Genomic DNA, 18,480 nt, shown 5'->3' with positions numbered 1-18,480 from the left:
TTTCTTTTTGGCATTGGCTTAGTTTCATAAAGACCAAACTGCTATTGGAATACTTGTCCTTTTATTAGACATTCTTTTTATTTTATTAACTTTCTACCTTGTTCTATCAAGGAGACCTTCCAATTTATCTTTCCATCCACCTTATTTCCTTTCTTTCTCAATCAGATTCCTCTTATTTATCTATCTATCTATCTTTCTTTCAATATCTTTCATACCATCAGGTCTCCCATGAAAAACTATTTCTTTTTTTCTCTTTCTTTCACACACACACATATCCTTTTTTTTTTGCTATGTCCTTTCTAACTTTCTTTGAACTCTTATTTTTCTCCATCCCCTTTTTTCTTAACCCCTTTTTATGAAGACTTCTTACATCTCTCACCATCTCCCATTACCTCTGTCTCCTTAAGTCCCTCTCTGCTTTTCTTTCTTCATATCTTTATCCTTCTCTCACAATCAAACACTTTCTTTCTATCTGTCTCAACAATCCACTTACCCATTATAACTTTACACTTGTCTCTCTCTCTCTCTCTCTCTCTCTCTCTCATATATTTTTCTTCGTTGTTTGTCATTCCAATGTGGCCTTTTAAAGTACGCCATCTTTTTTCTCCTTTAAAAACAATTGCAAAAAGAAATGCTAAATGCAAGCTTATATCATTAAAAAAAAAGAGCATGCAATGCACACAAGTTGTGCACTGAACAATGAAAAATGAATAACAATGTAATGGGTTTTTTTATATATATTTCTTCAAATTTTTTCTACTTTTTTGATTTTTGATTTGTTTTTGATTTTTTTTTTTTTTTTTTTGTTATTTGTATGTTTGGTCAAGAATATAACAATTTATGAATATTACGGATCTCGCAAAATTCAAGTTCTTTCAACAATTAACTTTAACTGGTCCAATCCTATAGAAGTCTGAAGCAACTGCTTTCTCATTGACTCAGAGAAGTCATTTGAACAGAGCCACAACACATTCAAACTGCTACACTCAGTCATCATCTTCTGTAAGAGGCTGCCACTGGCATCCCCTATAACATTACCACTCAAGTCTAGATGTTCTAAGCGACCGGTATCGATTATGGCTTGCAGGATGAGCTGCACCTGCTTGTCTCCGATTCGGTTTTGACAAAGGATGAGTTCCGTTAGTTGAGGGAGGTTGAGAATCATCTGTTTGATTTTTTCACATGCGCTGTCATCAACTGCAACTTTAAATGCACCGGAACGGATATCAATGCAGCTGAAGTTACGCAGTGGTGACAGTAGACTAAGGTTCAACTTGCGTAGGCCTTCACAGTTCAGCAGCTCTTCTAAAATACGATTCACAGAAGTGACGCTGATAACACAGTTGCTGACCGAAAAACTGGAGAAGTTCTTTGAGAACTTGATTTTACCTACAAGATTCTCAGTAGCACTTTCCAAGTCGCATCTTGCTAGTTCAATTTTCTCGAAAATGTGAGGAAACACATTAAGAATGTATGCTAAACGATGGCGATTATGAATGTTGTCTATACAGAGCATGCGCAAAGCTATGTCACTTGTGAAAACTGATCGTACCTTTTTGTACATTATTGGTGTGAAATTGCCAGCCCTGTTCATTTCCCCACAAAAGGACAAAGTTCGTATATATTTATTCTTTTTAAATATTTCGCATACAATATCGACAATGTACTGACTGTTGAACACACTTTCACAGTGTATAAGTAGTGTGGTCAAATTTTCTAGTCGGTTTATAGCGTGTGCCAGGGATATACACAAGAAATATTGATCCTCCATGCCATCTAAATGAAGAGTGATGCCACGGATCCTTAATCGACAGAGCCTTGCAAGTCGACAGAAATTTTCAAGAACTTGAGGTGGGCATCTCTGAATGTGGAACTCTAAAACATCTGGAAAATGTTCCACAACACAATTCATAAGAGAAGAAGGGAAATAGATCTGACTAAGGCACTCTAAACACAAGTCATAGTCATGCACATTGCCCCTTGTGATTTTATCAAAGATTCCGATGCCAACACATTTCTTCCGACTCATATTTGCCATGACATCTAGTAAACAGCGAACTGCATCCTCATCATAACAAGACATAAGGGAACCAGTTAACACTACCCAGAGGAAACCCATTTCTCGACTTAATACCCACTCTAAAAGATTATCTCTCTCATACCTGTCTGTATGTTCAGCAATGTAAACAGACACAAAATATTCTAAAAAGTTTGTGCTAGGAAACATGTAATATGATGTGGAATTTTGCAAAGGAAGAAGTTTGGCCTCAACAAAGAAACCAAGATGAGTATTGGGGAGCTGCCAGAAATGGGAATCTATTTCTTTAGGGCTACAGAATGACCTCTCTGATTTCCACATTTTTACAGACAGTGTGGACAATTTCTTCAAAACTACAGATATTAAATGTCTTTCGGGAAGAATTTGAAATTTGGTATAGTACCGACTAAGGGCACATTGCGTAAGTTCTCTGTACAAATGATAAATACTATTAGTCTTTGGTTTAGCATGGTTGTCTATAATAAGCCATGCTAGCAGAACTAGTGTATAGACATTCCGGAGAATTCTAGTAAGCACCAAATCTTTCCGAACCTTCTGAATCAAAAGTGACACCTCCAATGCAGAGAAGTCTGACAGCAGCATTTCTTGAAGGAACACAAAACTACAATGAAACTGGAGTCCAACATTAAGAAACATTTGATCACAGAGTTGTCGATTGGCGAATCTTGGACGGCAAGATATTAGCAGCTGTGCCTCAGGTAAACACAGAGAACTGAGAATACCACGGAGGTCTTCTTTACCGGAATCATTTACATAATCAAAGTTATCAAGAATAACAAGTACATCATTTTGGATGGAAACCAGCCAATCGCAGATATCCTTGCAGCTGCATTTCTTCTCTTGGATCAACGGATTGAACAAAATATTCACTAATGAAACCAACCTCTCTCTTGCCTCTGAAGGTTTTATATCCGACAATGTTGATACTTGGAGACAGTCTACATAAATAATGATGGTGAACTTGTTCACATAGAAAGGAGACGACACCATTGTCTTTGTGGACCAGTCGTATAATAACTTCCAGCAGAGCAATCGTTGCTCATGGACATCACTCTCGACTAAGGTGATTTGTGTGAGATTGTGTTGAACTGGTGAGAAGAGGTCATAAATGGACACTTCATGACACCTAAAACAGAAAAAAGTAGAATAACATTAAAACATCTTAAGTTGTAGACAGAGAGAATAAAGTAAATCATCTTCATTGTTTTAATGCCCATTTTTCTATGCTTGCATGGGTCAAATGGAGTTTATTGAGGCAGATTTTATAAGGTCACATTCCCTTCCTGTTGCCAACCTTCAAGCAAGATAATATCTACCCATGGTCAGACATGTTTTCACAGAATAGATTGAAAATGAACAATGCTTGTATAACAGTGATGCTCGTTTACAACTATCACACACTGTCAAGACAAGAGGACACACACACACAAATGTATGTACATACACATATACTATGGGTTTCTTTCAGTTTCCATCTCCCAAATCCACTCACAAGGTTTTTATTGGCCCAGTGCTATAGCAGAACACACTTGCTTAAAGTGACAAACATGTAGTTAAGAAAAGAAAAACTTTTTAATCATTAAAAAAAAAATGAAAACAATAAAGAAAGCAATTTAGCTGCATTATAACTACAGATGAAAGAAACTAGTTAACTCAACTGAGAAAATTTTTCGACTGAACACTGTAAAATTATCTGACTTTTAGTTTCATAGCTTATAGTATCTTATTGGAGTGTTGTATTTCAACTATCTTCTTTCAGTTCAACTGTATAGTTATTTTTATTTTGGTCAAGTAAACTGGCATACAGGATATAAAGCATGTTTTTGATTGTCTTGTTCTGCCTAAGTGTAATCAGACACCAGGGTGGTACATCACTAACTATTGCTTCATTGTCATCCACTCATTGCAAGTATCTGACAGGTGGGTGAAAATTTGTCAACAATCCTTTCACCTTTCTAGGAGACGGTTTTGTTTGGTGAATTAAAACAATATTTATTAGGCGCAGGAGTGGCTTTGTGGTAAGAAGCTTGCTTCCCAACCTCATGGTTCTGGGTTCAGTCCCACTGCATGGCACACAACATGGGTTAAGGCAGTGCTCCAGCTTGGTTGCAGTCCAGATAAAAAGATCTAATTCTGTAGCCAATACCTTTGCTAATGCTAGTACTCTTTCATATCCATTTGCAGAATATTGATTTAATTAATTAGTGACTGTATTCCATAATAGAATTTTGGTGAACAGTTCCACAAAGGCAATCTACTTAGTTTTGCTTACAACATCCACTCTGCCTAAAATATCATAACCAAACATTCATCATCACTAAGAAGTTGTAATCTTGTATTTGGGACAGAAAAGTTTCTGCTTCATCGCAGGATAGGAAACAAGCATTTTTGAAAGTTCATAAAGAGCTTCTTGGATTCCTTATATTTCCAGGATTTGAAACGAGCATTTTTAGATTCCAATGATTTCAGGATTTGAAACAAGCATTCTTGAAAGTTCATTGCAAGACCTCTGACATAGATCACTTAAAAATTACAAATTTCGTAATTATCTGTCAATATTTACACATATCTAACCTTTTTGCTACATCTACTAGGTATATTTCTCTGATATTCAAATGAGGTTTGCTAATTTTTCACCCAATATCTTGCTTATTTCTATTTAAAATGTTATTTTGAAATGTTATTTTGATCATTCCAGCATGTTTCTAAGGCTGTTTTATGCTAGAAATCAAAGTTTCATAAAAAAATTCCAGTTAATAGAATTATGGGAGGTAATGGGTTAAAGTTCAGTCAAATTGACTCTAGGACTTATTTTGTCAAGTTTGATGCTTATTCCATTGGTCTCTTTGGCTGAACCACTAAGTTACAGGGATAAAAACAAACTGACACAAAGATACACACACAATGGGCTTCGACATGTCTACCAAATTCCCTCACAAGGCATTGGTCAGTGAAGGGCTACAGTAGAAGACACTTGCTCAAGGTGCTGTGCAGTAGGACTGAACCTGAAGCTACATCATTACAAAGCAAGCTTCTTAACCACACAGCCATACCTGAGTCTAGATGTAGAAAACTATTTTTGAAAGTAAAAGAATGTATCAATAAAAACAAAAAACTTCAGGGTGAGGCAGTTTGAAAATGAGTGCACTGAGATTTAAAATACCAATAATCTTCAAAGAAGACTAAAAAAAAAAAAAACTAATCATAAATTCCTCGTAATGCTTGAGGAAGATTTGAAGTTTTACAGCATTTCTACAAGGTGTTAGAATTTTTGAAAAACTTTAAAAATTTGCAAGATATAAATAAACTGAGATTGGCATGTCAAGGTTTACAGGATAAGTTACGTTACCAAGAATATTGCAATATTAACAGATGTGATCTTTTGACTGAACTTGATAGCGCAAAAAGAATTATTTCCTGGAGATGTAAAGCTTCTGACAGAAGCCACAAGATTTATCGACAGTAATAAGCTATGGATGTCATGCCATGTGCACAAGACGCATTAACAGTAATGTTTACAATAGCTATAACTGTTGCCATGGATAGAGAAGCTTTAGTAAACTAAGGCTTATAAAGACATATTTACAGTCATCCTTGACGAAACAAGACAGATAAAATTGTTTGGTAATTATATCAATAGAAAATGATATTATATAAAAAAGATTAAAAATGTAAGATAGAAAATGCTATGTAAACATATGCTAATCTGAAGTCAAGAATATTGTTTTAGTTAGGATAAAACATGTTGTTCAGCATCTGTTCTCTTGTTTATATTTGTCGATTTATTAGATGGAAATTTGTTACATCTACAGGAGATCAGCAAAACTCTTCGGTCTTTCTCTTACACAACCCGAATCAACTCGGTGTTTGTTTATAACAAAACGTATCAAGATCCTTGTCAGCAGGATGGAAACAAAAAAATCTCTCTCTCTCTCTCTCAATGAAAGGAATTGATACTTTGCTGTCCTGTTTGAACTGTCCACAAGAGGCTAAACATAGAGGGGACAAACAAAGACAGACAAAGGGATTAAGTCGATTACATCAACCCCAGTGCGTAACTGGGACTTAATTTATCAACCCCGAAAGGATGAAAGGCAAAGTCGACCTCTGTGGAATTTGAACTCAGAACATAACGGCAGACGAAATACCGCTAAGCACTTCACCTGGCAACTTACCTATAAGGGGGCTGATTACTGTCATGGTACATAGAAGTGATGTCTGGTATATCATTCCTGTTTCGGAAGTCCAGGACCCGATACAGGCAGAGGTTGAGGTCCTGTGTCCGAAGTTCTGGAAATTTTCCCCACGGTGAACTGAATCCAATACTTGCAGTTTCTCCATAGAACTGCTTCAGGTGATCAATGATAACGTCTTGAATTTCTGCAAAAGAAATATTGAAATATAAATTAGATTATAAGACGATCTATTGATTTTTTTTTCTAACAAGAACCATTTGCTTTACACTAGAACCATATGCATTTCCTTTTATCTGTTGGGGTTTTCAGAAAGAATATTGTTACATACATATGAGTTTATTACATACCTGATAATTTGTGGGTGCAAGTGTGGCAGTGTGGTTAATTTCGAGATGGTTGTGTGGCTGCTTCCCAACCATATGGTTTCGGTTTCAATCCCACAGTGTGGCACCTTGGGTGCCTGCTACTATAGCCCTGGACTGACCAGAGCCTTGTTAGTGGATTTGGCAGATGGAAACAAAAATAGTGGGTTGGCAGAATCGCTAGAGTACTATACTAAATACCTTGTGGTATTTGCTCCAGCTGTTCCTGTTCCGAGTTCAAACCCACCAAGGTCAACTTTGCCTTTCATCCATCATCACCATTTTAATGTGCGACATTTGATTTTATGTACGGCATTTGATTTTATCAACTAACTACCTCCACCAAATGTCTGGTACTGTGCCTGTCTAAGAAATTATTCCTAGAGGTAGAAATGTAACTAACTTAACCCATTTCCCCGAACTTGCTGGTCTTGTGCCAAAATTTGAAATCAATATTAAGCTAGTGTTTTGAAGAGAATCCGAAATATTGATGGAATGTTTTAATTCAGATCCCTTTAAAACAGGAAGCTTGAGTCACGGGACCAAAGGCAGTCAAAAGCAAGTTGATATCAAACAGGTTTAACACCTATTTTACCTCGTAATGGCATGCTTTCGGATAAGACACTTATGATCTCGTGATGTCTTATCTGTGAAAACTTATCACCTTTACATCTGATCACTACCCACTTCTGCTGTCTCCCATACTTTTCATCTGCTAATCATATCTTTAATTATCAGCACACAACACATTTTGCGCTTCCACCCAACCAGCAGGTGTCATCTATGTACACCATCATGTTTGCATCAGTGCTAAAGTCACTCAGAAAATACATGTCTGATATCTCCAATGCACATCTGCCTTCTCGTCTCCTTTCTTAATCTATTATACATGTGGTTAAGAAGGTCACTTTGCAACTAAAGTTTTGGGTTCAGTCCCATTGCATGGCACCCTGGGTTGATCAATGCCATGTAGATGATTTTGGTAGAGAGAAGTTCTGTGGAAGCCCATAGTGTGTGTGTGTGTGTGTGTGTGTTTGTGTGTGTGTGTGTGTGTGTGTGTGTGTGTGTGTGTGTGTGTGTGTGTGTGTGTGTGTGTGTGTGTGTGTGTGTGTGTGTGTGTGTGTGTGTGTGTGTGTGTGTGTGTGTGTGTGTGTGTGTGTGTGTGTGTATATATATATATATATATATATATATATGTATATATATATACTCTTTTACTTGTTTCAGTCATTTGACTGCGGCCATGCTGGAGCACCACCTTTAGTCAAGCAAATCAACCCCGGGATTTATTCTTTGTAAGCCTAGCACTTATTCTATCGGTCTCTTTTTGCCAAACCACTAAGTTACAGAGGACGTAAACATACCAACATCAGTTGTCAAGTGATAGTGGGGGGACAAACACAGACAAACTCATACATACACATATATATATATGACGGGCTTCTTTCAGTTTCCGCCTACCAAATCCACCCACAAGGATTTGGTTGCCCTTAGGCTATAGAAGAAGACACCTACCCAAGGTGCCATGCAGTGGGACTGAACCTGGAACCATGTGGTTGGGAAGCAAGCTTCTTACCACACAGCCACTCATACACCTATATATATATATATGGGAGAATGTACGAAAAAAAACAACAACAGACGAGGACAGGTGGTGTAAACAACAAAAGGATGTATTAGTTTGACGCTTGGGAATACAGAAAGTCTTTAACATTTCGAGCTACGCTCTTCAACAGAAAGAATACGGAGAAAACAAGGAGAAAAACACGGAGAAAAAAAATTGAATAGTCCTTGTGTGTATGTCTTTGTTCCTCACTGCACCATTTGAAAACCAGTGTTGGTGTATTTATGTCCCCATAACTTAGCAGTTCAGCAAAAGGGATCAATAGAATAGGTACCCAGGCTTTAAAAATAAAAAATGGAAAAAAAAAGTACCGAGGTCAATTCATTCGACTAAAAATTCTTCAAACCAGTGCCCCAGCATGGCCACTGTCTAATGACAGAAACAAATGAAGGATTGCAATGCAAATTTCACATAACTGACTCTTCTGTGATGGACTTGGCAACAGACAAACATTAACAAATGCAACTATTGAACGGTCAGAATAGAAAAACTAATGCTGAAGAGAAAGGGATTAAATAATGTATCAAACAGAATTTTAGTTTTAGTTTTCCTTACTTCCAACTTCACAGTTCACTGATTTCAATTTTTGCATTTTATTCCTTCAAACTATTGAAGAGATGCAATGAGATGGGTTGGCAGACTAATATACTAAAGGGGATCACAGTTCTGATGTCTAGTAGTAGAAAAAAAAAAAAAAAAAATTTAATCAATACTAAATAGCGCCTGGTTAGTTCTGTAAGAACTGACCTCCATGATCTATAGACAATCAATCAATCAGTTTGTTTTTATGACTCACAGCATCTATCTCCAGCATATTTGATATATTCTATGCTACAAGGCCAAATATGGAATTATGTTGTATATAGCCTCTTAAGCACATTGGATATATTCCATGCTACAAGGTCAAATATGGAACCACACCACATAATATATCCAGCACATGATATATTCCATGTTACAATGTCAAATATGGAACCACACCACATAATATATCCAGCACATGATATATTGCATGTTACAAGAAGGTCAAATATGGAACCACACCACATAATATATCCAGCACATGATATATTCCATGCTACAAGGTCAAATATGGAATCGTGTTGGATGTAAGATATCCTGTACATTAGATAGATTCCATGCTATAAGCCCAAGTACAGAATCACACTGTACATTGCGTATCCAATACATTGGATATATTCTATGCTACAAGGCCAAGTATGGAATCACACCATCTAATATACCCAACACATGATATATTCCATGCTACAAGGTCAAATATGGAATCATGCTGTATATAATGTAGCCTGTACATTAGAGATATTCCATGCTCTGAGGCCAAGTACAGAATTTTGCTGTACATTGTGTATCCAATACATTGGATGTGTTATATGCTACAAGATTACATACAGAATCATGCTATACATAGCATATACAGCACATTAGATATTGATATATCCTATGCTATAAAACCATGTACACTGTACACTGCATATCCAGCACATTGGGTAAAACCAAATAAAGAACCACTTTGTACTCAATACGAGGTTTGATCAAAACAGTACTGAGACTGTTGCTATGGTAACAGAGCTGAAGTACACAGAGTGGGGCTGCTTGGCACAGATTGATATTGAACTCTGTTGTGCATGCATACAAAGTTATGACATTCTCGCTCACTTCTGTTGTTTTATTAGCAATGCTTGGGAGTAAATTGTGTAGAGTGTGGTCACCTCAAAAAAGAAGATTAGGCTTCAGCTGAGCAGGATCTAATTGACTGTGTTGAGGAAGATGAAAACATTATGAAAACTGTTGTGGCAGCTGATGAATTGTGGGTCTACAGCTATGGCACCAAAACCAAAGATCGGTCTTCATAGTCAAGGAAATAAAAAAATTTTTTTTAAATGCAACAAGGCAGTGCCGCTGAACTGGCTCCCATGCAGGTGGCACGTAAAAAAAACACCTTTCTGAGCGTGGCTGTCGCCAGTACCGTGTGACTGGCCCTCGTGTCTGTGGCATGTAAAAGCACTCACTACACTCTCAGAGTCGTTGGCATTAGGAAGGGCATCCAGCTGTAGAAACTCTGCCAGATCAGATTGGAGCCTGGTGCCAGTCCTCAGTCAAATCGTCCAACCCATGCTAGCATGGAAAGCGGACGTTAAACAACAATGATGATAAGAGAAACTGCCTACCCTAACCACTAAGCCATTGTTATATAGCATGACATAACATTATACATCTTAGTCTAATGCTATTACATAACATGGTTGTAAACAGGGTGGGCAGTCATCTTTCCATGAAACTCACTGTTCCAATTCAACATAGCCCGGTAGACAAAATACATTCGCTAAGTTTTTAAATGTTGCTGGATTTTAATTTTTTTAAAAATCAGTACAGCTTGTCAGGCACAGTGATATGTTAAGACAATGGTTGATGATGATAATGGAAGAACAGCAGCAGTAGTCATAGTCGTAGAAATACCAGCAGAGATAGTTGTGATGATGATAACGGCAGTGGTGGCGGTGGTGGTGGTAATACTTATAATAGTACAGATAATGGTTATGGTAGTAGTCATGATGGTGGTAACGATCAGAGCAATAGTGATGATGGTGATGATAGCAGTACCAACAGTAGTAGTAGTAGTAGTGTCAGTAATAATGATAGTGGTGGAGGTGGTGGTATAGATCATGGTGATAACAGAGGTCATGATGATGATGGTGATGGTGATGGTGATGGTGATAAGGATAGAACTGTGATGATGGTGGTGGTGATGATGATAGTGGTGACAGATGATGATTAGTAGGGAATTAGTAGTAATGGTAAAGGCAGTAGTATGATGGTGGTAGTCATAGTAGTGATGATGCTGATAGTATGATGATGATGGCAGTTGTACGATGGTGTTGATATTGATGGTGATGATGATGGCAATATGGTGGTGGTGGTGGTGGTGATGGTGATAGTAATGTGATGGTGGGGGTGGTAATAGTGATGACGGTAGTATGGTGGTGATGGTGAGAATAGTATGTATGATGGTGGTGGTGGTGGTGATAGGTGTGAAGATAGTGATGATGATAATATGGTGATGATGATGAGGACAGTAGTAGGACACAGGTCAGGGGTTCCCTGACCATTTTTTTATCTATGGACCCCTTTGATTACTATTTTATTCTGGTGCCCCCGCCCCTAGCTATTCCCTGTTTAAGAACTAAATTTATAGATATTTCTTTCCAAATTCCTTTTGGTTAAACTACGTATAATGTTAGAGAAGGAAGCCTGACCCTTTCTTGCAATACAATACCAAAACACACATCTAAAGCTAAATATTTTCAAGAGTCCTTAAAATACTATTGAGGATCCTCAATTTACTATTTTCCTGCATGGACCCCCCACAAAAATATGGACAAAAATATGGACCCTGGTTGAGAGCCACTGACGCAGATGATGATGATGGCAGAATGGTGGTGGTGGTGGTGGTGGTGGTAACGTCGGCAGTGTGACAGTGATGACAGTAAATATGGTGGTAGTGGCGAAGTTGGTGGTGATGACAGTGTGAAAATGAAGCTGGTGGTGGTGGTAGTGATGTTGATGCTGGCAGTATGATGGTGGTGGCAGTGGTGGTGGTGGTGGTAACAGTAGTGTGGTGGTGGTGCTAATGCCAGCAGTAGGGTGGTGGTGGTGGCTGATGACAGTAGTACAGTGATGGGTGATGGTGCTGACCTAGTTTAATTTTTAGGACAAGCAACCAGTGGAACTTATTTTAGGACTTAAAATTTAAGGAAAAGTGCAGTGGAGGGGAGAGAGGGAGGAAGAGGCATCAAAATGGAAAAAAAAAATAATAATAAAAAACAAAACATAACTAATCAATAATCTATTGTTGAATCTGAATGAGCAACAAATTTCTAAATAAATAAATAAATAAATAAAAACAAATAAATAAAAATGAATAAAACAATGGTGAGAGAGAAGGGGGGAGTGGGGGATTCTGTTCTTCCTACTATTGTAATTTCATTTAAATAAAAAGATTAAAAGAAAGAAATAACAAAAAATGACAAACAATAACTTCACTGAAACAACACAACCAACTACTTTCGCTGAACTGATGATGGAGCCTTTAAATGGTCGTTCATTCTGCTAGAAATAGCAACTAAAACTCCCTCAAATAACACCTGACTGTAGTGGTTACCAACCTTTGAACAGCCAAAGATCCCTTTTATTTAAATGAGGTCCCCAACAGACCTTGGGATTTTGAAAGATCTGTCAACTCAGCAGATTTTCTACAGCTGGATGCTGTTCCAGTTGCCCACACATCTGTTTCCAAGTGAGGTGATATTTCTCCAAAGCCAGGCATGTTTTCATGGAAGAATAGAAACAAGCGATACCACTTCCACAACAGTGACACTCGTTTACGACTATCACATCATGTCAAGACAGAGACACTAACACACACACATACTTAGACAAGGATTTGTTACCTCTGATAAAGAAAACATTGAAAACATACACTGATGTTGCAAATAGCTGCCTAACTGAATAAAATCCAGTAAACACAATTGAAGCAATTTTAAGTTAAAATAGTCAACGGTATATCATACTTAATGTATATAAACCATTGAATAGCCAGTTACTGCAGTTTTCATCCTGAGATAACATCCCTTCTAAGCACATGTTGAAAAAGATCAAAAAGGTTGAAATGCACCAGGAATTCTCAATGGCTGCAGCTGAGATGATTTCCATCTCCCTCCAATTTTTAGAGTGTTAACACAGCATATCCATAAGAGATGCTATTTCAAGAGCAAAAATGCAATAACTAACTTATCAATGGTGTATATTAAATATGATACATCACCTACATGTAGGCGCAGGCATGGCTGTGTGCTAAGAAGCTTGCTTACCAACCACATGGTTCCAGGTTCAGTCCAACTGCAGAGCACCTTGGCTGAGTGTCTTTTACTATAGCCTCAGGCCAACCAAAGCCTTGTGGCTGGATTTGGTAAATGGAAAGAAACCACTCATATTCATACATACATAATATATATATATATATATATATACATATATATATATATATCATCATCGTCGTCGTCGTTTAAAGCGGACGTTAGATGATGATGATGATGATATATTCAGCTTATCGAAGTTCAATATGGGAAAAACCTACAACTTTCGATGCCAATAGATTATCATTGTTCCTGAACATTGTTTTTTTTTATATACCTACCATGAACTGCTCAAAGCTTAAAACTTCTTTCACATAGATCTTTGGATTTTATACTTGTGTGTGTGCATGTGTCTGAGTTTGTTTCTCACTACTGCTTAACAACCAGTGTTAGTGTATTTACATCCCTGTGACTTAGCAGTTCGGCAAAAGAGACCAATAGAATAGGTACCAGGCTTAACAAAAATAAGTACTGATGTTGATTCACCAGACTAAAAATTCTTTAAGGCAATGCTCCAACAAGGCCACAATCTAACGACTGAAACAAGTAAGAGATATAAAAAAGATAATTGTTTTAATTTAACACTGCCTCAATTCTGTTAAACTGGATTTTCACTCACTTCAACTAAAGTACACAACTAATTAACACCATAACACCACTTTTACCCTTGGCCTAAAATATAATAGAGCTTTGTATTTAATCAAAATAAAACCTGTTTGTCTATTTCAGACATAAGTAAAATAAATGCAGTCGCATTCTTTTGTTTAATAATAATTCACTGTCTGTTGGAGTAACACTTTTTGTTGAAATTAAAGTCCTTTTTATCGTTTTTCATAATTTTATCTTGTCAATCTGTCTTGTCTTGTCACAGTCAATTTGACTTCGTGATGGCACCTGTACCAGTGGAGCACTAAGAGCACCGTCCAAGCGTGATCGTTGCCAGAGCACCAGCTGTCTGGCACGTGAAAAGACATTCGAGCGAGATTGTTGCCAGTACTGCTGGACTGGCTCCTGTGCAGGTGGCACGTAAAATACACCATTTCGAGTGTGGCCGTTGCCAGTACCGCCTGACTGGCCTTCATGCCGGTGGCATGTAAAAGCACCCACTACACTCTCAGAATGGTTGGTGTTAGGAAGGGCATCCAGCTGTAGAAACTCTGCCAAATCAGATTGGAGCTTGGTGTAGCCATCTGGTTCACCAGTCCTCAGTCAAATTGTCCAACCCATGCTAGCATGGAAAGCAGACGTTAAACGATGATGATGATGATGATGATGTAAGTAGAGAGAATATTTTCCTATTCTGAAATAAAACCTTTATTTACTTACTGGCTTAAAAAGCTTCACTCCATGTGGATTTTTAAGCTAGCTCCAGCAGAGGGCTAATTAGGCTTGCAGCCCAAAACTAAAGAGAACAATAATAATAATAAAGCATTTATTGGTACCCTACTAATATGGTATTATTTTAAATTTAGTTTAAATGAAAAACATGTAAGTTAACAATTTTTTTGAGTTCTTTTAGAATTTGAATTATCAACTGTTAGCATATAAACAAATCTTCATCCAGACCTGATTCCAATACTGAATGTTCAAGAACCAAATAAAGAGCAGATTTTCAATCCTGGGATCATCCTGATTCCAAAAAGGTATAATATGTCTATGTAGAACAAATGTAGACTAACACATTCATTACAAATTATCCATACCTCTTTCAACACACACCTAATTATATACACAATATATATACACACACACACACACACACACAAACTTGTCAAGTTACAAATACCTCTCCTCCATCTCTCTCTCTCTCTCTCTCTCTCTCTCTCTCTCAATCTACGTTCCTACTCATTCATTCTTTACAAATCTGCTCTCTTTCATATACAAATATACATCTGTGAAATTATATGCTTACATTTTGTCTCTGAATAAACACACACCTGTTAAATGATGTAAACAAATACACAAATTCTCTCTCTGCACATCTAAGCACTCGCACAACCTGTCAAATAATATCCCCCGCCCCCGCCCCGCCCATCCATGCAACACAATCTCTTACATACACAAACAAACACTTGTTAAAATACATAAACATACACCTGTTAAAACACACACATACACACACACACACACACACACACAAACATACACCTGTTAAAACATAAACACACACCTGTTGATAAACACACGCGTACACCTATTAAAATACTTACACATACAAAACAGACACCTGTTGAAGTACACACACTCTCTCACATACACAACTATATATCTCTTAAAATATACGCAGACCTTGACTCTACAACACTTTCTTATTCCTTGTGTAGCACACACTACTTCTTAAGTTACATATATGTCCAAAAACACACACACACACACACACTATAAGGTCACAACTGATCAATATTGTTCTAGTTTATATTTTTAGTTTTTACTCTGCTACATTCTATTATTTTATTCTATTATTATATCACAAGGAAAACACCACAAAGATACAAAAATAGCCCATCGGTGTTTGCCGATAGTAAAGGATACACTAAACATGTAAAATAAAGGAGAAAGAAGTTGTTGTTGTTGTTGTTGTTGATGAAGAGAGGAAGCAAACAGACGTTACTGAATGCCTTATTAGTGTAAAGGTCAGAAACTTCCAATACTCCATGGTTATAAACCGTAAGATTAGTTGAAACCACTCATAAGAAATATTATATAGAATTCATTGATAGCATATTAATTATAGACGAACAAAAGGATTTATAGAAAAGAAACTAAATAAATTAGAGAGAGAGAGAGAGGGAAGCTATAACTGTAGGCACATTGGCCAAATCACACCCTTCTGTCTTAAAGAAGGCACACACTGAATAATATAGTTCTAAGTGGCTGTGTGGTAAGTAGCTTGCTTACCAACCACATGTTTCCGGTTCAGTCCCACTGCGTGGCACCTTGGGCAAGTGTCTTCCACTATAGCCTCGGGCCGACCAAAGCCTTGTGAGTGGATTTGGTAGACGGAAACTGAAAGAAGCCCGTCGTATATATATATTTGTGTATATATATATATATATATATATATATATATATATATATATATAGATATGTGTGTGTGTGTGTGTGTGTGTATGTGTGTTTGCAAAATTGCTAAGTCATGGGTATGTAAACAAACCAAACACCGATTGTCAAGCAGTGGACACATACATATCTCTAAATATATACACTTTTCTCATGCCACACTGTATAGCAAGGGACAGAGAAAAACATCTCATGGATGTATGAGGCCACACAGCTCTCAAACCTAAGTAGATGTGACCTACGCTGCCCCTTTTGATGTGTGTATATGTGTGCCACAGGACTTCTCAAAACCAGAAATCTAAGTATTACCAATGAAGACAATCATGCAATATGAATATATATGATAATAATACAAATAAAACCACCATAAATCATGAACCGTTTAACAAGTTCAACCTTCTGAGAATGAAGGACAACTCAGAATAATGAAATCCCAAGATATAAAAGATTCACAAACAAACATATCCCTATCATCAGCTGCCTAACAGATGTCACTATGGTTTTGACACCTTGGCAGTATCATTCAATCTCATGGGCTTCCATGCAGTTTCCATATACTAAATACACTTACAAGAGCAGGGGGTCACCAAGTAACTTGCAAGACAAAGTGCCCACCTCTTGGGAGAGGAGATTAAGTTGATTACATCGACCCCAGTGCGTAACTGATACTTATTTAATCGACCCTGAAAGGGTGAAAGGCAAAGTCGACCTCGGCGGAATTTGAACTCAGAACATAGTGACGGGTGAAATACAATAATAATAATATTTAAATAGATAAAAATTGCTCTAAATGCTCAAAAGGAGAAATCAATTAAAACAAGCCTAAGTTAGATTACATCATGGATGAATAGATATGAATAAAGAAAATATACATACACAACTGCTACATGATTAGTTCTCTCTCTCTTCCACTTCCCCCACCCACAAACATCTCTTTCTTCCCCCCCCCTCTCTCTCCTAAGTCAACCAACTTCTCTTTTGTCTCTTTATCATTCAGGCTTTTTGTCAATCAACATCACTTCCTACTTCCTTCATTCTTTTAAAATCCATTTACTCTCTCTCTCTCTCTCTCTCTCTCTCTCTCAGTCAATCTACCAATCTCTCTCTTTCTCTTTCTGACACTCTTTGGCAACCTACATTCTCTTTCATTCATTCTTTGCAAATACGCTCTCTCTTTTCTTCTTTCTCTCTCTCTCTCTTTTCTTCTTTATCTCTCTCTCTCTCTCTCTTCTCATTCATTCTTTGCAAATACGCTCTCTCTTTTCTTCTTTCTCTCTCTCTCTCTTTTCTTCTTTATCTCTCTCTCTCTCTCTCTTCTCATTCATTCTTCGCAAATCTGCTCTCACATCTCTTCTTTGTAACTCATTTTCTCCCCCCCCTCCCCATGTCAATCCACATTCATTCTTACCTGTCTTTCTCAGTCTACTTCTCTCACTCCCTCACTCTCTGGTCAATCTACATTCTCTCTCATCTTCATTTTCACAGTCTACTTCTCTCTCTCTCTCTCCCTCTCTCACACACTACATTCTCTTTTATCTTCTCTCTCTCTCTCTCTCTCTCTCTCTCTATTCTTTGCAAATCTGCTCTCCCATCTTTCCTTTCTCTCTCACTCCCTCCCTCCCTGTCAATCAATCTACATTCTCTCTCACCCTCTCTTTCTCACCTCACTTCTCTCTCTCTCTCTCTCTCTCTCTCTCTCTCTCCTTCTCATTCCATTCTTAAACATTCCAGCAAATCTTCTCCATTTCTTTCAATCTCTGTTTTTGTCTTTCTTTCCTCTTTCCTTCCCAATCTCTTCCCTGCATTTGATTTTCATCTCCCCATCACCCAGCTTCAATTTTTTACTCTCTCTAGATCAACCTCCTCCTCACTCACAACACACACACATTCTATTTCCCAGTCTCCCCCCACTCCCCCACCAAACCACACCCCTCCTTTCTCTCTCTCTTACTCGGGCTTCATTTGTTCTATATTCCTCACTCTCACTCATTCTCCCTCCTTAGCCACTCCCTCACCAGTCTGGGGTCATCTGAAAAGTACACAGCAGCAGACAGTCACAAGATTTTCAGGTACTAATGCCATCACTAAATACTACTTGTCCAAATACCATCGACCAACAGACATACCAAAAGCCAGAGAGGAAACCTATTTTGTGGTCACTTGGCATGCTAGAAACAGCAGCCAACCCGCTGTCAAATCACACACTAAAAATGAGGACATTGAATAATATATTCCTATTTATGCT

At 37.6% G+C, this 18,480-nt stretch overlaps 1 protein-coding gene across 4 annotated transcripts in view; it reads right to left on the bottom strand.

The window, feature by feature from the left end:
* Window positions 1-722: 722 nt before the first annotated feature.
* Window positions 723-18,480, bottom strand: part of LOC106878221 (uncharacterized) — a 38,887-nt gene continuing 21,129 nt past the window's right edge. For 3 of the 4 annotated variants that reach the window (XM_014927734.3, XM_089337696.1, XM_089337695.1), the window contains exons 2-3: window positions 6,235-6,439; window positions 723-3,185 (exon numbers count right to left, since the gene is read on the bottom strand). In XM_014927734.3, coding sequence (XP_014783220.1) covers window positions 866-3,185; window positions 6,235-6,439 — 2,525 coding nt within the window. In that variant the 3' untranslated portion in view covers window positions 723-865. Of the gene's footprint in view, window positions 3,186-6,234; window positions 6,440-14,741; window positions 14,926-18,480 lie in introns of those variants that run through there. The other variant, XM_089337697.1, reaches the window with a different exon arrangement.

The sequence above is a fragment of the Octopus bimaculoides genome, chromosome 19, assembly GCF_046866305.1.
Source record: "Octopus bimaculoides isolate indiv1 chromosome 19, ASM4686630v1, whole genome shotgun sequence".
NCBI lineage: Eukaryota > Metazoa > Mollusca > Cephalopoda > Octopoda > Octopodidae > Octopus > Octopus bimaculoides.
This window is presented reverse-complemented; position numbering and strand designations above follow the sequence as displayed.